Source organism: Platalea leucorodia, assembly GCF_965183815.1.
Source record: "Platalea leucorodia genome assembly, chromosome: 5".
Taxonomy (NCBI): Eukaryota; Metazoa; Chordata; class Aves; order Pelecaniformes; family Threskiornithidae; genus Platalea; species Platalea leucorodia.
Genome location: NC_138827.1, coordinates 26,745,123 through 26,763,026, shown reverse-complemented (window position 1 = coordinate 26,763,026; position 17,904 = coordinate 26,745,123). Strand labels below are relative to the sequence as shown.

Below are 17,904 nucleotides of genomic sequence, written 5' to 3'. Positions count from 1 at the left end.
TGTCTTTAAAAACTCCGGTGACAAACAACTCACAGCCTGCTTGGGCACCATACGTCAAAAGCTAAGTATACTCCATTACCTTCCCTAGTGTCGAGCCCACATAATCCCTGTGGAAGAATAAACCAAAGTAGAAGAGACAGAAGGTGCTGAATATCAGGTGCATTTCACAAAGTACTTAGCACCAACAGGGAAAACCTACAGCCACACTCAGCTTCAGAAAGGATGCAACAGGAGATTTTCTTCCATACCAGCAGAACAAGACTGGTCCCTCTGAAGGATGTGTGGGCACCATGTACACGAATTATAACTCTGATCTATAAATCGGTGGACTTTATGTTTAGAAGGTGCTTCTCGTATCTAGCTTGTATTCTAAATCTGGGTTGCTCATCAAAGTAACAAATGATGTAGTCAGGAGCCTTCACACTGGAAGCTGTATCCGATCTTCCAGGTTGTTTTCTCTAGCGGTAGTTAGTATCATAATTTATTTTTACCTAAATGCTAGTTGGTTATGAGGCTATTTTTCACCAAGTTTCCTCTCAAGTCTCATATTATCTAGGCTCTGAAACTGCCTCCCTGTCACTTCAGAGTGACTGCTTGCTGCCGAAACATCTACCCCATGCATAAGACATCTTTATCACCTCTAATGTTTACTGTTCTTCATTTTCAAGTCTCCCAGCAACTTCTCCAGCAGCTAATAAAAACTCTATTGTTGGCATTAACACTAACCCTTAGCAAGGAAAGTTCCCCAAGCAGGTTAGTCCCTTTTTGAGAAAGTTAACCTGGGTACCACTGAAGCAGCAAGCCTCTGCAAAACACCAGTTTTCACTCAAACTTGCCAAATAAACTGTACTTGTAGCCAATGCCATCATACATTCGGGCTCAAAACATTATTGATGATTAGCCATTCCAACGGTTTTCTCTCACTTTCTAGATTTTGGTCTCCTTTGTATTGGCTTTCTATGACTAATCTTGCAAAATATACGCACTTGTAAAAGTATTTGTGGAAGTGGCAAACTTATAAGCAATAGGCATAAAAGCAAATTTTGACAAAGCAGTCTGAGTATTCATGCCAGTAATTTCTGCCTAACAGCTTCTGACAGGATGCAGTAAGAGAAAGGAGATCTCATGTGAATAATGTTTCCAATAAAAACTAGCCAAATCACCCTGACAGATTTTGAGTATTTACATATTCAACAGACCAAAAGCTATTTACATCAGTTGCCATACTTCCACATATTTAGCCTACAATTCAAATAAGTTACAGCCCTTTACATATATTTAAAAATAAGCCAACAGCAAAGTTACACAAAGTAAAAGACGGAGGCCAGGAGGCTAAGAGAGTAGAAAGAATAAGTTATTGAGACTCAAGGGCAGGGAAAGAGCAAGTGGGCTCTAGGGGTAAACATCCCCTTAAATTTCCTGCATACCCATTCAAATCAGAGAGATGCTGAAATGCATGGGGATCTCTGTTTTGAAAAGAGAACCATTCACACACGTAGTCTGTAGCTTATCCCCACAAAAATATGACAAGTCAGCAAACCTTATCGAATAGCTCAAGAACTCAAAGAAAAAGAATATAAGCCAATTTGTGGTGACTTGGCAAGAGGAAAAATAAGAAGCAAAACCATTCAGATTAAAAATGTGAGACATGTTTTTCTTTTGCCAAGTGAACTGAGTCCATACTTACAGGACAAACTTCTATGCATTAGCCCTCCAGGGCTCAAGTCTGCCTCTTTTATATCTACTCTTGGTTTTAAAATGGCGTCACTTCAGATTTGCACCAGAGCTAGGGATAATGGAATCAGGCCAGCTCAGTTTCAGTTGAACATAAACCAGCTCTGATGACTTCAAGGAAACTGAACATTACAACAATCAGATATCCAGAAAGGAGGAATTTAGTGTTGCTTTTTCTTCTTCAAGTCCTGGGAGACAGTCTCAGCTGCGTGCAAAATCTCAGGAACCTTGTAGTAGCTACCTGCACCTCAAGCCCAGAGGGTATACAATCCATCAGGTGATTTCTGCCTCAAGAACAACAGCCCTAAGAGACTTTTCCATCTGCTGGAAGGCAAGGGCAACCCTGAAGTTGCTTCCTCCAGCAAACCAGGGGGGAAGATTTTTTTTCCCAACAGGTATTTATTATTGGCTATTTCCAACACAGCTCCCTTAATGCAGCCTCCTTTCCTTCATCTCAGTGTGTCAAGCACTAAAATAAATGGGAGAATTTGTTCCTCAGCAACAATTCTGCAACTGGCAGCATAAACCAGATGCCAAGTAGTGAGAAGCCCAACTAAAATGTTCCATTAAAAACCTCACTCTCCCAAAGATAACAAATATGTATTTTGCACTTTTCACCACTGACGCTCAAGGAGACTTACCCACAAGTGCAAGCACCACATACTTCTTGTAGCAAAGAGAGAAATCTGGTCCACACGCACACTGTCTAGAGGGGGTGCAGCCACGCTCCAGCAAGTGCCACCCCAGGCTGATACAGCCACACATTGCAGTGCAGCATCCTGCAACACCACCAGATCGGATCTCAAACAGAGCACAGCCACATCACCTGAACTAACAAACTCTGTCCCTCAGCATAGAAAATTAAGCTGGCCCTGATAGTGTGCCGAAACAACTGCACTGCTTCTGGCTGCAAAACTGGCTTGTCTTTCTCTACACCGTACTCCATTACACTCTTGCAGCAGAAATATCATGAACAGTACACAGACTTGCCCCCAAATGATACAAGTGGTACAGCCTAGAATACAGTTCAAGCACCCTAACTCTTTTCATCCGAAACATTTACCTGCTTGGCCATGTCAGCTGCTGGCACAATCCTTCACCATTTTTGCCTGTTTCATGTGCAATGGCAGATCACACTGGCTTTAGACCCATGCAGGGTCTTGAACGGGACGAAAAATAAAAGGTGAACATGCTGTGCTGACTGGCCTTGGCATCCAAGCTACCGGGCTGCTTCTGCTTGCACACTTTTCTCTCTAGGAGAGAGTTTAACACTTGAATCTTCTCTTCTGTGCCTCAAAAGAAGATGGATGGGATTTTCAAAAACATTCAGTACTGGTCTCCTCCTGAAGTTAATGCCACAACTCCCTGCATTTCAGCAGGAGCAGCAGGGCAAAGCAAGGATTATGAAACCTCATGTTAAATCCTTTCTGGGATTTTCCCAGAAAATACTGGGAAATAAAACAGAAATTTCCTCTTTTATCTGTTCTCATTTTAACTCTCTCTTCTCCGTCCAGCACAGATGGGGGTTGGGAGGCAGGCAGGGCTTACTTACATAAAGAACAATAAGCGAGAGCTGTTTTAGAGTGAAATGAGTCCTGAATGCAAACTGCTGCTTTCCTCAAGCACCCTTCCTGTCCTATTTGGTCTTCTCCCTTAAGTGTCTGCCACTACGGAGATGTTCCATCAAAGAGCACAACTCACAGTCACCATAAGTGACTGATCATTTGCCCTCAGTGAAGGATTCAGGTTAAATCAAAGCCAGCTGCTACAGAGAGGGGCAGACAGCTAAGAAGAAGTTAAACAAAATAATAATAAAAAATGCAATCTAGAACCTACATACATAGGAAATCTAGTCTTGTATTTCAAATAAATAACTCTAAGGTATTTAAGCCTCATGCACAGAAAACAATTTTGTAACTTTTTTTTTTTAAGTCATCCTCTTGCATTGTTGTTCTGCCCTAATAACTCTGAAATGTGCTACTCATCTCTCCCAGTTAAATATCCTGTTTCACAAGCCCACTCCTAGATATCTGAAACTGCACAGCATTTCTATCTAGCTTTAGGCATCTAGCATTCCAAAGAATTAATATTTAAACTTATTATAAAGGAATGGGGATTGCGTTAAGCATGTAGTATTTAGCCAAACATTCATATTAATGAACTGCTGTGTTGCTTCTTTGAAGCACATTTATCATTCTTTAAACTCAAAAAAAGATTATGCTCCAAAACTGACACATGTATCTATTTTCCTTTCAATACAACCAAGACTTAGATAGGATTATAGAGTGGAAGCTATCAAATTTCAATTTTTACAATACACTTAGAATTATATTATCTTTCTTTGCCTAGGGGATTGTTGACTTCAGTATTTAAGTGACTTAACCACAGCAAATTGTGAAAAAGCAGTGAATCACAGCACTTATTTTAAATAATCCTAGACCCTCTACCTCTTCTTGGGAAGCGTCTCATGTTAACATTTTTATACATATTATTGCTCTTACATCTCTTGATTATAGACAAATGAATAAAAAACCTGAATCAGTTACAAGATATCACTAATTATATTAGCCTTTGATTTACACCTCAGATACGCTCTCCCAAGCCAGCACATTTAATTTATTTACAGCGTTGGAAGGCAGGCAAAATACATCATCTACTGTTATACAACCTTCTACTAGGTATTAAAATACCAGGCCCCTAGAGACACACTTCATATAGTTCAGCAAGTTCCAAAATAAACCAAACCACCAACCCCTTAAGCACTTAAAACAACAATGGAGATCTGTATTAAAAAGTTAGTTTTACAGTAGTTGATGATGTCGCCTTAGTGTCATTTTTCCCTCTGGCTAAATATGCAAAAAAACACATAAGAATGTATTTGCTTTCCTCTCATTCTAAAACAACTGACAATTCTATAGCTCTCACAAAGCCCTCTTCTTATCACATGCATAAATGCCAGAATTAAATGCAGTTTAAGATGTTCTGCATTCATTTAACCCTTAGAAAATCTGATCAGGTTAGATTCAATTACAGTGCTCCTTACCAATTCACTACACAAAATAATCACATATACATTCAGACATAATGACAGAAAAGTCAGACATACATAATTATTAGATTTAAACCAATAAAATTGCAGAGAGGGAGAGAGAGCATGCTCAAGCACTTTGTGATGATTTGACTGAGTTCAAACTTGTAATTCCTAAATGTTCAACACCTTAAAATAACCTAAAACACAGAATTTCGATATATTTCCTATTGCAGCTCTGGCAATGTCTCATCTGTTTTTCAAGTAGTCTCCTTTCAACAAAATAATCTTAATCATTAACAATCATTTAATATATCCAAACTAATGACTAAAGAAAAGAAAAGAAAAGAAAAGAAAAGAAAAGAAAAGAAAAGAAAAGAAAAGAAAAGAAAAGAAGAGAAAAAAGAAAAGAAAAGAAAAGGAAATCCTTGTTCCAGGTTACTAGTGAAGCACAAATTCTGAGAACAGAAAGTTCCAGGTTCCAACTGAGATTTCACATACTGGGTGCCAGAAATGTAATAGGAGGGGAAGGAAAAAGGGGAATTCTTGGCCTCTATTCTTCAAAGCTTGTGCAGAAAGGTAGTACTGCAGTAGTCTGAACTGATACTTATCTGAATGGAGGAACAGGCCCTTGCTTTTTTTACATGCCCCATTTAAACGCAATAAAACGGCATGAGTGGTTTTAACTGGGCGTTCTGTCTATGTCATTGTAACGCTCCCTGCTCTCAGGAGAAGATAACAGCTGTGCCATATTCAGAAACACATACTTTTGCTATTGTTTGCACATTTGTACGGCAAGATTACACTGTACCACAGTTAGTGAGCACTGCCCTTGCTTTGGAACCCTGTATTCTTTGAGTTACATCAATGTGCTGGGAAACAACATTTGGTGGCTGAGAAAAAAAAGCCAACAAAACCAACAGCCTATTAAAAGCAGTTTCATGCACTGTGAAATGATTACTAGATTGCACGCCTTGTTCAAGCTTGTTGACATATAACGATAGAAACCTGGAGTACAAAATGGAGCAGTTTACATCTATATTCCCTCTCCAATTACCCTGCCATCGACATCTTCAACAGTTCTAAAATCACTAAACAGCAGAGGTTCACATTTCTAGAATAATGGTAATCACGGTACTGAACACGGAAATTATATTCACAGTACTACAAATTTCTCTTCATAATCCGTAGGTTATTCCACTTCCTAGCTTATAGATGGATTTCATACAAGCTTGTTATTTGTTCTGCAAGCTTTTCCCTGTACACAGGATAAAGAACCTCTGTAATATTAGGATTGAAATACTGACCCAACTAAAGTTAGTGGCATGACTCCTACTAATACTAATTGCTTAGAGTAAAATTTTGTCCCTCCTATTCAACATACTGAGCATCTTTGCTCACTGAAAATGAAAAAAAAAAAAACAAAAACAAAACCAAAAAACCCCCAACTTTGATGCAATAAAGAAGTACTATCTCCCAGAAGACACTCAAATTAAATTTAGTAGTTTTACTAAATAGAATCTTGGAGTGCTTCTAGAATATAATCTCAAATCTACTAAAAATCCTCAGCATACACTTTAACAGCTTATGTGTATACAGGGTTGAACTCTTAACACACAAATAATCGTTTAGATATAGTTGAATACATAATTTAGAATATTCTAAGTCAAAAGTATTTGTAATTGATGAGACTACTGACAGGAACACGGTAATGCACATACTTAAGTACTTGCAAGATCTAGATTTTAAACTTTTTCTTACTATAAAAGAAGAAAGGAAAAGACATTTTTCTCATCACATTTAGTAGAGTATATAATAATCCCCGTTTTCATTCCCTTTGTTAATGTAACATTTTAAAGCCAGAGAAAGTAATTTCTTATTTTTTACTTCTGTTCCTTCAAGTAAAACTCAAGAAGTTACAAAATCTCTTCCACAGATCAGACTTATTTCCTGTAATCGGACATTATTTGTTATTCCATATAATACTACACAATATTAAGATAGAGACAATATTTATGCTCTTCCTTTTTTCCAATAGCTGTATTTTTTTCCTGAAGCGTAATGGGGTTTTTTGCTTTTACTTTACAAGTATTGAATGCCTTTATATGACAGGATGATCGTTAGATCTTCTGGTTTGTATTTACTAAATATTCTCTACTGCCAATCCCTAAATAACAAAGAATTTAATTATTAGATACAATTAAACTTCTTTTAAATTAAATCCATGAAAGGGTCATCCTCAATTCGGTGACTCTGATTTTGCAACACAAATCCTTGGAAGAACTTCCTTCAGCAGCAAGTAACTGAAAGTTATTTTCCTATTCAAGACAAGTAAGCATTTTAGCCAGTTTGAGGGAGGAGGGGACAGTCACGATTTATTCCAAATGACTTTATGCACATTCTCCAATCTGCAGTTTTGTCTCCTTTTGCCCCTTAAAAAAAAAAAAAAAAAAAAAAAGACCATGAAATAAAAAGGAGTTCTGTAACTGCAAGTTCTGTTCAAATAAACCTTTAAATTCCTCTTTGTAGTGGAGAGTTCAAATGCAGCAAGCAAGAGAACTACAGTGAAAAGAAGAAAAATTTATTACTATAGCTCTATATAAAATTGAGAGAGTTTAGAGATCACCATACCAGTGAGCCCACTCCCTGTCTTCTTATCAGTCCATATAATATTTATCAGCTCTAGGCAGTCCCATTTGCTCCAGTGGGATAATTCAGGTGAACACAGACAAGGTGTATGAAAGAAAACGGCAGAATCAGGCCCAAGACCAGTTGATACACCTAATAAGTCATATAACCAAAACATATGCTTTTGCTTAAGATCTCAACAGCATAAGCTGTTACGTATGCAAGGACTGTCCTGCTAACCAAGGGAATAGTCACAGGGGGTTGCAATGGCAAGATTTAACCCTCCTTCTCAACAGCAGAAGAAAATTAATATATTTCAATACGACGGTTGCATGTTTGCTGAAAGCAGCTACAGAAAAGAAAAAAAAAAAACAACAACAACCACCACCACCCACTTTCTCCTTGTCTGAATAAAAAATACTCTCAACAAGGAAACGTCCAACTACTGCAACCCGAACAGCTTATTGTTTTGCCCGCTGTAAGTTAATATCTGAAGTGGTTACTGCAAAGGTCTGGGCCATTTGGATGATTTCCCAGTGGCACAACTAACAGGATAAATCTCGTCATTTCTACTGAGTCATGAATTAGGTACACTGAACAAAACTGGAAAAGAATGAAAAGGAGAAGTGTTTCCTGGTAACCACCATAATCAATGTCATTAAAAAACTGAGATATTTGACATCTTTATAGATTACTCTTTTGTCACCACTAAAGCTTGCTTTCCCAAAAGTTTCTTTCCTGTTGACAATAATTATTTTGCCCTGGGTTACTTTCAAAATGGTAATACCATAGCATGAAATTCAGTGAAACAGAACCAAAACCACAGAATCCCAGAAAAACGTTGTAAAATGGACTTCATACCTTATGGTACAGTTACTCTATGCCGAGCAGACCACAAATGCCTCTAAGAAGCACTGTCTGGGTGCAAATACTCTGCCTTGTGACACACAGGGAAATCAATGATCAAGAAAAGCGTGGTGTGTATCACAGCCAATTGTACCAGAAGGGGAAGGCTGGGTGAAAACTGGGTGTTTATTTTAAACAGCTCCCAAACAGAACAAAACATGAAGCACAAATCCAAAATACTGGTATTTTTTGTAAACAACCAACAGTTCCATCCTTCCAAGTTTAGACCCAAATGATCTGACTCCCAGAAGTAACCCCCACCACCATCCCTCAAGTTTTTGTTTGACTGTTCATGTAAAAAGACTTGCTGAGGCACGGAAGCATTTTGCAGGATCGTAACTTAAACACTGTGAAGCAGTAGAGTAATACCACAGAGACATTACAAGAGCAGGATGCTTCTTCCCTGTTGTGATTACTTCAAAGCTACCCTTTTTATTAGTAGGGTAGTGTATCATTTTGATTAATTCTTTTTTGAAAAAAAATTAAAAAAAATAAAGGCATGTTTAGAAAAAAAAAATATTTTTTACAGGCAACTATAAAAATTTATTTTGCTCTTGTTAAAGAGGGTCTTTTACCCTCCCTACTTGCAGCTTTCAACTGTGGATAAACCAAAACCAGGAGGCACATTCTGTAATCTAACCCAGATTGCAGAGGGAATTACTGGGTACACAGTACTCTGGGGCTGGGGAGCAGGAGACGCACAACACGATGATCTGAAATCAAGCTGTCATCAGGTTCCTTCCCAAAACTTTTTACTGTGTAAATCAGAATATTTCCCTCATTCCCACTTCTTAGCTATATCTTGTTATATCACATCCACATACAGCTGTCCCTGGTTCTTTTCTTTATCGTCCTGAGAGAACCAGGGTTGTTGGGAGACGGTTTACACCACTCCATGAAAGATCAGCGGCTCTCCAGTCTGCAGCATAGCTCACTTTAGATACACAGAGCTCTGATTTTACAATTAGATCACAGCAAGCAATTGAGTGACTTCTGTTATTTCTGTGAAACTGACTCAGAAGTGCAGGGTGCTGAGGAGGGGCTGGCAGCTCACAATATTCAACCGGAGAACTCCAAAATGCCTGAGTGGACGTTAAGGCACTTCCTGACACCGTACAGGTCAGAAGGACCAACACAGCCCACTCATTTTAAATCAGACTCTAGCCCAGAATTTTACTTTCCCTAACTTCTCCTGAAAATATGGGGGGGGGGGGGGGGGGGCGGCCAGCAAAAACAAAACAAAACAAAAACACCCCAAAAAAACCAGTGCTGCCATCTTTGGAAAAATCCAACATTATCAATCAAATCACCACGCTCAGTAAATGAACCCTATTCTGCCCATGGATACCTCCTACTTATTCCCATGACTCAAGTCACCCATATGCTGAAGAAACCACAAGGTAACACCCTGAACAGAAAACGCATTAAACAAAAAAAAGCAACAAAACTTAGAACACAATTTTTTTCCCAGTGGTGAAAAGGGGAAATTGATCAGTCAGGAAAGATGAATTAGCATCCTTCTCCCCATGCCCACCTACACCTACTATAAGAAGTAGTGAATGGAAATTACACTTTTCTTCTTACTCTCCCTACACCCCTGCCCTCTGCAGCACCCACAAGAGAAATAAGCATGAGAAGAGGAATCAGTAGCTCAAAGTGAAAAAGAAAAAAAAAAAAAAAAGAGAGGAGAAAAAAAAAAAAAGGAAAGCGCTTTAACAGTCTGCTTGAGTAGGGCAACGCATGGGTAGGGTTTTAAGCTGGTACGAACCCTAGTCGAGTGGCACCAACCTCACTCATGAGACCCCAAGGGACTCGAACATCTCATGAGTCCCTTCTACAGGCAGCAGTCGCAGCAACACAGCGGTACTAGAGCTCATAGCTGTCCCTTTGTACTTCATGAATCCTCCTTCTTCTCCCCCCTCCAAACCTGGTTCTGTGTAACAGACCTTCATTTCATTCTTGCCAAACATTAACAACCTTTTTTTTTTTTTTTTTTTTTTTTCAAGTCGGGAGAGCAGAATTGCAGCATTAACAAACAGAAAAATAAAAAAGGTAATTTATAACCTGCTGCTCCACTCTGTCTGTACTCACTGGTGATGAACAAACACACCCTACGATTTGCAGGACAGACCTCGCACAGATTGAGGTGTTCATTAACATAACTTCATGGCAATGAAAGGTGCCATCACCCTAGGTAACAAGCTCACAATAGAAAATGTTACTAGTCCAACGGCACACGGTCTACTTTTATTTTTCAGAAGAATGGACAGAAAGGGATGCACTGAAAGAATCCTAGTGGGAACTGTCTTACACCAAGAAGATAACAGCATGTACATCTCTAAAATAGAGAATGGGAAAGCACTGAGAAGAGAAAAAGAGAACTGCCTTTTTAACATTACAGAAAACATTGCTTTAATACTAATAACCTTAGGTGCATATATGTCTCTGCAAGTGGCTTTGCGGCATAAAGGAATGCTTGAATTCCCTCTGATCCCATCCAGTGATACCTTAGAGGGATTATTTTAAAACTAAATTTTATTAACAAATTCCAGCTCCATTAACAACTTCTAGCTCAAAAGGGTAACTAACAGACTTTAGTGGGCAATTCCTAACCTAACTTCAGTGCCACTTCTTCAACAATGGACAGATGAAAATTGGGCATTTGTTAACTAGCAGAATTTGCCCTTATGCCATGCCTTTCAGGCACCAGGAATCCCGAATCTGAGGATTCACTGCCTGAATCCAGCATTTGTAACACTTCCTTGAAATACAAACTATAAATCCAAGCAACCGTGGTGAAACTGCTGAATAAGAACTAGGCATTTATTGTCAGTCAGGCATACTCACAAACAAACACCGCACACGCACGCTCAGGCGCAGGACAGACTAACCCTGTGTTCAGCACCATCCTCAAAACAACCACCTCTGAGAAGCGACCACACCAAGCAGCAGTCGCTCAGGAGAACCAACGAAGATGCTGGTCTCAGGATTTCTTAAAGAATATTGAGAATTGCCTTGCTGCCCATCGGCAAAAAACAGCCTGGTTTATCCTGCGCCTCCAAGGTGCATAGGAAAAAAAAAAAAAGTTTTAAAGCTTGCAGTTTAACAAACAAGTTAGAAAATATACTGAAGACCAAAATGAAGGGGGGGAGGGGGAAACCACCAAAAAAAAAGGCACATTTTTGTTTGGGTGGTGGATATATATTTTTTTTTTTGTGGTGGTAGTGTTTAGTTCATGCATTTTTAAACTCACCCTTCACGCTTTGATGTTTCTGCTGCTGGAAATAATCTTTGGAGCCTCTAGCGCATCGCAGCTCCTGTGCCCTGGGCAGAATTGGGATCCTCTCGAATATGCTGGGTCTTTTGGGGATGAAATCTAGCAGAGGCGCTGACATTTCAGGGGGGCTCTGCTGAGGCTCCGTGTGGTCACTGCCGTTGCTGACAGTTATTTCAAAGGACATCTGAGGATTCAAGAGAGCTTTACCACTGCTGGGACGGGTCACCCGCGGCAGTTCCTTCAGAGGCGCTCCCTGGCATTTATCAGTCACCTCGAAGCGAGCCGGACCGGCGCTGGCTTTCTGACCCCCTGCGAGCTCACAGTGCATGTCCGCGTCCGGCTGCTGCCAGGGCCCTCGCCGCTCTCCTGCACCGAGCGGCACACGGCGGGGGTCAGCGCCGGCGGCCGCCTCAGCCCCGCCGCCTCAGCCCCGCGCCGGCGGCCGCCTCAGCCCCGCCGCGCGCGCCGCCAACGGCCGTTAACCGCCGCCCGTGCGGCGCGAGGCAGCCCGCAGCCGGCCGCGGGGAGCGTGACGCGCCCGCAGCCCCGCTCGCGCTCTCACGCACACCGGCCGGAGGGGCAAGAACCGGCGGGCTCAGACCCCGGCGGCGGCTCGCCTGTGAGGGACGGGGCGGCTGGCGCCGCGCGTCGGCTGTCCTCCCTCTCTAGGCAACACCGCCGGGCTTTTCGTAACCGCTCCGGGGAAGGCGAGACCGGCCGGGAGGGGAGGGGAGGGGGGCCCGGCACAGCACACGGCCGGGGTTGCGTCGAGGCCGGTGCCTTTCAGCTGAGGCATCCAAACAGGGGCCACCCAGGCAACAGCGGACGCGGCGGCAGCGCACGCAACGCCGCAGGGCGTGTTTGCCAACGCCGGGCGTTCACGCCGGGCTCACCGCGGCCCCTGGGTCACCGGCCCCGGCGCCGCGCCGAGACGTGCGGGAGGGAGGGAGGGAGGGAGAGCCCGCCCGGGCGCGGGCAGCGCCTCGGCGCGGCGGTGACAGCCGCGCCCCCGCGCTCCTACCTGGGAGGGGCCGCCCGGGGGGACGCGCTGCCCGCCGGCTCTCGCCGCCCCCGCGCCCCGTCCTGCCGCCGCCGCGCCGGGCTCATGGGCTCAGCCCCGCTCCCCCGACGCAGGGCCGGCTGCCTGAGTGAAGGCGGCCCGGGCCATTACCCTGGCGCGGCGGCGGGGCCAGCCCTTCGCTCGGGCCAGTCGGGGCGGGCAGGGGGAGGGCTGTGCCGCCGGGGCCGCCCCTCGGGGCTTTGACAGCGGCGCGGCGGGGAGCGGGGTCCGCCGGCGGGCCCGGGCACCCCTCGCGGCCTCGCCTCGCCGGAGAAGGGGAAGGAGCCGGGGAACCCGCGCTTGCCGCGGGCGTCGGGAGAGGCTCAGCACCTCCCTGCGCCCCGAGCCTCGTCAGAGGGCCCGCACCTTGCCGGTGCCACCCCGGCGGCGAGGGGTCCCGGTGCTTGCCCGTGGTCCATGTGCTTCCCTCACACCGGCCGCCGAGGGCCTGGTCTCTTCCCCGTTGCCCGCGGGCCTGGAGGGTCCCCCACACCCGTCCCCAGGCAACCCGCTCGCACGTCTGGCTGCCTCTGCGCCGGGCGCACGGCAGGCGGGAACCATGGGACACCAGCAAACCACCCGGCCGCTGAACAGCCGGCAGCGCCCTATAAACAACTTCTGTGCGAAAGCCACAGCAACTGCAGTGTGTCACAGAGGAGCAGCGGGAGAGAGCAAAAACCTTGCCAAGGGCCTGGGCCCGGGAAGAAGGAGATGTGTCAGAAGTGGGTACAACCTGGCCAAGACATCTCCTCCATCACACAGTTTCAGGTGTATTTAGTGCTTCTCTCTATATGGTGGCCCTGCATCATTCCATTCCTGTCCTACAGGTGCCTGGAGCTGGCCCAATCCGTTAGAGACAATTAAGCTAGCTCAGAGCACGCAGCACAGAGCAGTGACATTTGCGCTGGCTCCTCCTGGGCCAGCTTGGGTCTGGAAGCAATCTAGCTGGGTTTATTAGCTTGGGCCTGGTTCCAAGCAAACGCAGGCTGAGCTACGATTCTCAGCTTTGCACCAGCAAGATTTACCAGCCCACGCTTTCCTGGCTCGGGGACATCTGCACCCTGCTGCCCAGCATGCTGCTGTCAGCACAGGTGCAGCACAGCAGGTCTGCGACACACCAGGACAGCTCAAAGGTAGGAGTGACTCAGACTCACCCCTGATTTACACAGGTGTAAATCAGACAGACACCTGGTTGGAAATCATGCCTGTTCACATCAAACCTAAAGGAGAAGCTGGGGAGATTTAGCACAAGGCGGAGGGACAGCTACTGAACTGGTGTCTTGCTACACCCCTCCTGAGGAGCGTCCCGCAGCTAGACGACCAAGATCTTCATCTTTTCGCAGCACAGATGCTGCACAGAGTGCCTCACTCACAGTTTTATACATCCCCTTAATAACACATGCCACCCTGCAGAGTAAAGGAATGGTCCATACGGGAGGGCATGACTTTTTCTTGGCAAATGCTAGGAATGTTGTGGATTTGGTGGGAAGAAGGCGACTCTCCATAAAAGACACAAGATCTTGAGATGGAACATGCAGTTCTGGGAGCCGTGTGCCTCTCCCCCCTTCCTGCCCAGCGTGGATGCCCTGAGGTCTACAAAAGAAGGAGCTTGCCAGCCTTTACCCTCAACGAGGGCAGTAATAGGGTCTTTTTCTTCTGTAAGGCCACGTCTTGTCAGAAGTTAATAGGTCTCTGTCAAATGTGGTTGAAAACCAGTAAATGTCCTCAGAATATGTTAGTGTGAGCAAGATGCTACAAAAAGGGAGAAATCCCCACCTTACCTCTATAGGAAACAAAACTATCAACTAGCTGGCACAAACGCTGAATTTTAATGGTGACATCCTGGGGATTTATAAAAACAAAGTAAAAATTCTCAGCGTATGTTATCCCACTGCGTAGCTGTTCTCTACAGCTGCACACCACCGCTCAGCGCTCTGCTAACCTACATCCATTCCCCAGTCCCATCGGTCTGTGGGGCCCTCAGGACCAAGCCGCTCTTTCTATTCAATTTGGAAACACTAAAGGCACCTGGCAGTGCTACCAGAAATAGTAACTATTTAAGACACAAATACACCGTGGTAATGGCCTAAACCCCAGTGATGTGAAGAGGCAGTAAAATTTACTGAGGGAAATATTATTCTGGAACGCAGTGTAACCAGGGTAATCCCACTGCTTCCAGCTCAGGAAAAAACTAGTGTTTAGGTGGATCCTGAACATGGCCTCAGCTTGTGCAAATTATTACACCTATATCGATGCACAGTGTCTAAATAACTAAACTAGAGGGGTTTTCCTAGAAAACAGGTAGTTTGGGATATGTTGTATAACTTCCTAAAGGGATTTTCTTTCATGGTTAGGGATCTTCCCGCAGCAAGCAGAGAAAAGGACAGACTTAAACACTTCGGCTGCTCTCACCTTGTTAACCCACATCATTCTGAATTCCCTACCTCAGGCCACGCCTGTCCTGCTCTGAACCGCTGTTTAATTCTATTTCTTTTTCTCACCATTATCCAGAATATTCTGCAAAATACCGGCAGGTGCCGCCACTCGCTCAGCAATGGCCCGGGGCTGGGCTGCCCGCAGGCAGGAGGGGGCACAGAGCCTCCTCCATGCTCCGGGCACCCTCGGAGCGGGGAAAAAAAAAAAAAAAGCCTTTTTCACACAGGTGGCCAGGAAGGCTTCGGACTGAAGCACATCACAGCTCCAAGCTTCAACAGCACGTAGGGTTAAGGCCCTTCACAGCGAGGTAAATTTCTCCATGGCAGATCATCTTTACAGAGATGTAGACTGCATAGCTCAAGCTGCAGGTACCCACATTCCTTCAAGCCCAGTAGGAAATGAGGTCCCATGGCCTCAAACCTTCTCTCGCGCCACTATTTCCTCAGTTTCAAGCGAGACATTTGGCAGCTGCCCTGTCTTTGCCGGGATTATCCAGCTGGGGATGCCCATCCCCGCGCCTGAGCAAGGGCAGCAGGCGGTGGATGGACATCCTCCTCCAGACCTAGCTGTGCCTGATAGAGACTTGACACCTAGAGCTCTTCCAAAGCAATAACTTGGCTCCTCCGGCAAGTCCACAGACCTGGGAGGAACAAGTGGTGGGAGGAGCCTCCCTGCTGAATCAGAAGACACTTCATATGTTTTGGTTCTGGAACGAAGGCCAAGCACGTGCAATCGTGGCTGCTAAGACTGTTTTATGCCCTGGGTCACCATGACTTTGCTGTCTGCACAAGCTGTGCAGCAAATACTGATTCACCCAATGTTGTCACTACATCCACAAGCTAGATAGGTGTCTCCCCTCCTTGTGTCCTTGTGTAAACCTGACATTGGTCTCTCTCCCCATGACAGCAATACCCTCCCTTTAATAGGATGGGGGGAGATTTCTCCATATTAGCCTTCTTGTTCAACATTCCTGGTTGCTGAGGGCTGTGGTCATGGGTCATAGCATGACCCACAGCTGGCCCAGTTGCCTCTTCCCTCTGTTAATGAAGTTGCCATCACCAAAGCAGACCTTTCAGTTGAGGCAGATAGGACACCCTCAGTCCCTGCAGCTAGTCCCTGGGAGTTGCTTCATTCCAAGTCATGTGTGAAAAGTGAGGTTGCAATCTGGGTTAAAAAACACATAGAGGAATGCAACTGCTTGCCTGAATATCCTCTCCCTAGGTCAAGTGGGTAGGTGATATCACAGGTGATAAGTGACCACAGACTTGCCCATCTGCCCATTCACTCCAAAGAAAGAGAAAACAGTAGTCTCAGGTGAGGGGCTCAGGCTAGGCTGAAATCTTATCTCACAGCAACTAAGAAAAAGCCAGGACAGACAATTGCTGGTGCAACAGTGCTGATTGTGCCGACTGGTGTCCTTGTAGCCAGATGGAGCTGAAACACCACCAAGTTCCCTGCCCTCGTGGTTCTGGGCATTGGTGGTGGCAGGGCAAGTCTGTGACACCAAAACCAGCTCCTGGACCATGTTAGCCACAGAAACCAGGCAGTCCTGCACCACCACAGCACAGTTAGCATAATTGTGCCCTGAGCACACACAAGGCCATATCACACCAGGCCCAACTCCAAGATTACACAGAGCAGTGAGGAGAAAAACAAAGTTTAAACAAGTTTGATACTTCAGTTTTTCCCTGCTGATACCCGCCAAAATCAAGTCATTGCCACCGCAGTGGTTTTCTCAGGGTCTACAGGTGCTTTTGCAGACACGCGGCCTCTTTGCTCTGGACAGCATGAGTCCCTATGGTCACAGCTGCACAAGCAAGGGCGCAGCTGTCCTGACTTGAGATGAATACGCCTGGGAGGTGAATACACATAATGACAATGAGAGATCATCTGTACAATGTGAGGGAAACAGGAGGGGGGAAAGGACATTACCTGAAGGGTACCCCAGTTCACCAAATCTAGTCTTCAAAGCATGCTCTTTACCTTTGTCAGGAACGGATGGTTGTAACTCGCCTCAGCATTACGGCTGGTCACAAACCAGATCTTCAAGAAACTCGTAGAAGCTGAAAACTCCAGTTCCCTGAGCAGTTCTTCTGTGGGACGAGAGGAATGAAGCAGAACGGATACAGGTAAAGTGAGCTGCACAGAGCAAACAAGCAGAGTTGAAGTATTAATCTCTAGTTCACATACTGAAATCCCTGCTTCTACTCCAGCAGGCAACAAAAATAAATTTCAAAAGGACACCATTGAAATTGTGAGGCCTTTGTGTACCTGCTGCAGTATAGACAGAGGTGGGAGGCGTTAGCATAAGCATTCTGTTAATATAGGGCAAAACAAGCTCTCTAGTGGGAGAAATAACACACTTTGTTATAAATAACCTGGTTGCAAACGAGCTGTCGATTCACACACAGCAGTTTATTTACTGGCACTGCATGCCAAGTCCAAACTTGTTTTTGTTTTAATTTACTGCACCACAGATAGTAAAAAAGAAACAAGCAAACAAAAACTGAACCAAAGGGATTGTCTCTGTAAGTATGCCTGTTTCTTAGAGATTGCCCATATCCCTTTAAGGCAGCACAAAGCCCTTCTTTATAGTGGTTTTAAAATGACCTCCTAAATTAAGACAGCAGGGTCAAACTGACCACACATTATCTAGCGATGTACTCAACTATTGCCTCATAACTTACAGATTTGTTTATAGCTCTTGTAGTTAGAAAAAATAGATTTCTCAGATCACTGTGACTTATCTTTTAAAAACAAGTCTCTTTTCAATAGCTAGCATATTTTAGGAAAATCATACGATAATCTTGAATCCACCTTTGTCTTGCAGAGATT

General features: G+C 44.6%; 1 protein-coding gene across 1 annotated transcript in view; it reads right to left on the bottom strand.

Annotated features, from left to right (window-relative positions):
• The window catches only part of GLIS1 (GLIS family zinc finger 1), a gene marked incomplete at its 3' end in the record, with an annotated part of 212,870 nt that extends 195,715 nt beyond the window's left edge, over positions 1-17,155 (bottom strand). The window contains exons 1-2 of the mRNA XM_082314448.1: positions 17,053-17,155; positions 11,550-11,939 (exon numbers count right to left, since the gene is read on the bottom strand). Coding sequence (XP_082170574.1) covers positions 11,550-11,901 — 352 coding nt within the window. The 5' untranslated portion in view covers positions 11,902-11,939; positions 17,053-17,155. The remainder of the gene's footprint in view (positions 1-11,549; positions 11,940-17,052) is intronic.
• Positions 17,156-17,904: the final 749 nt, after the last annotated feature.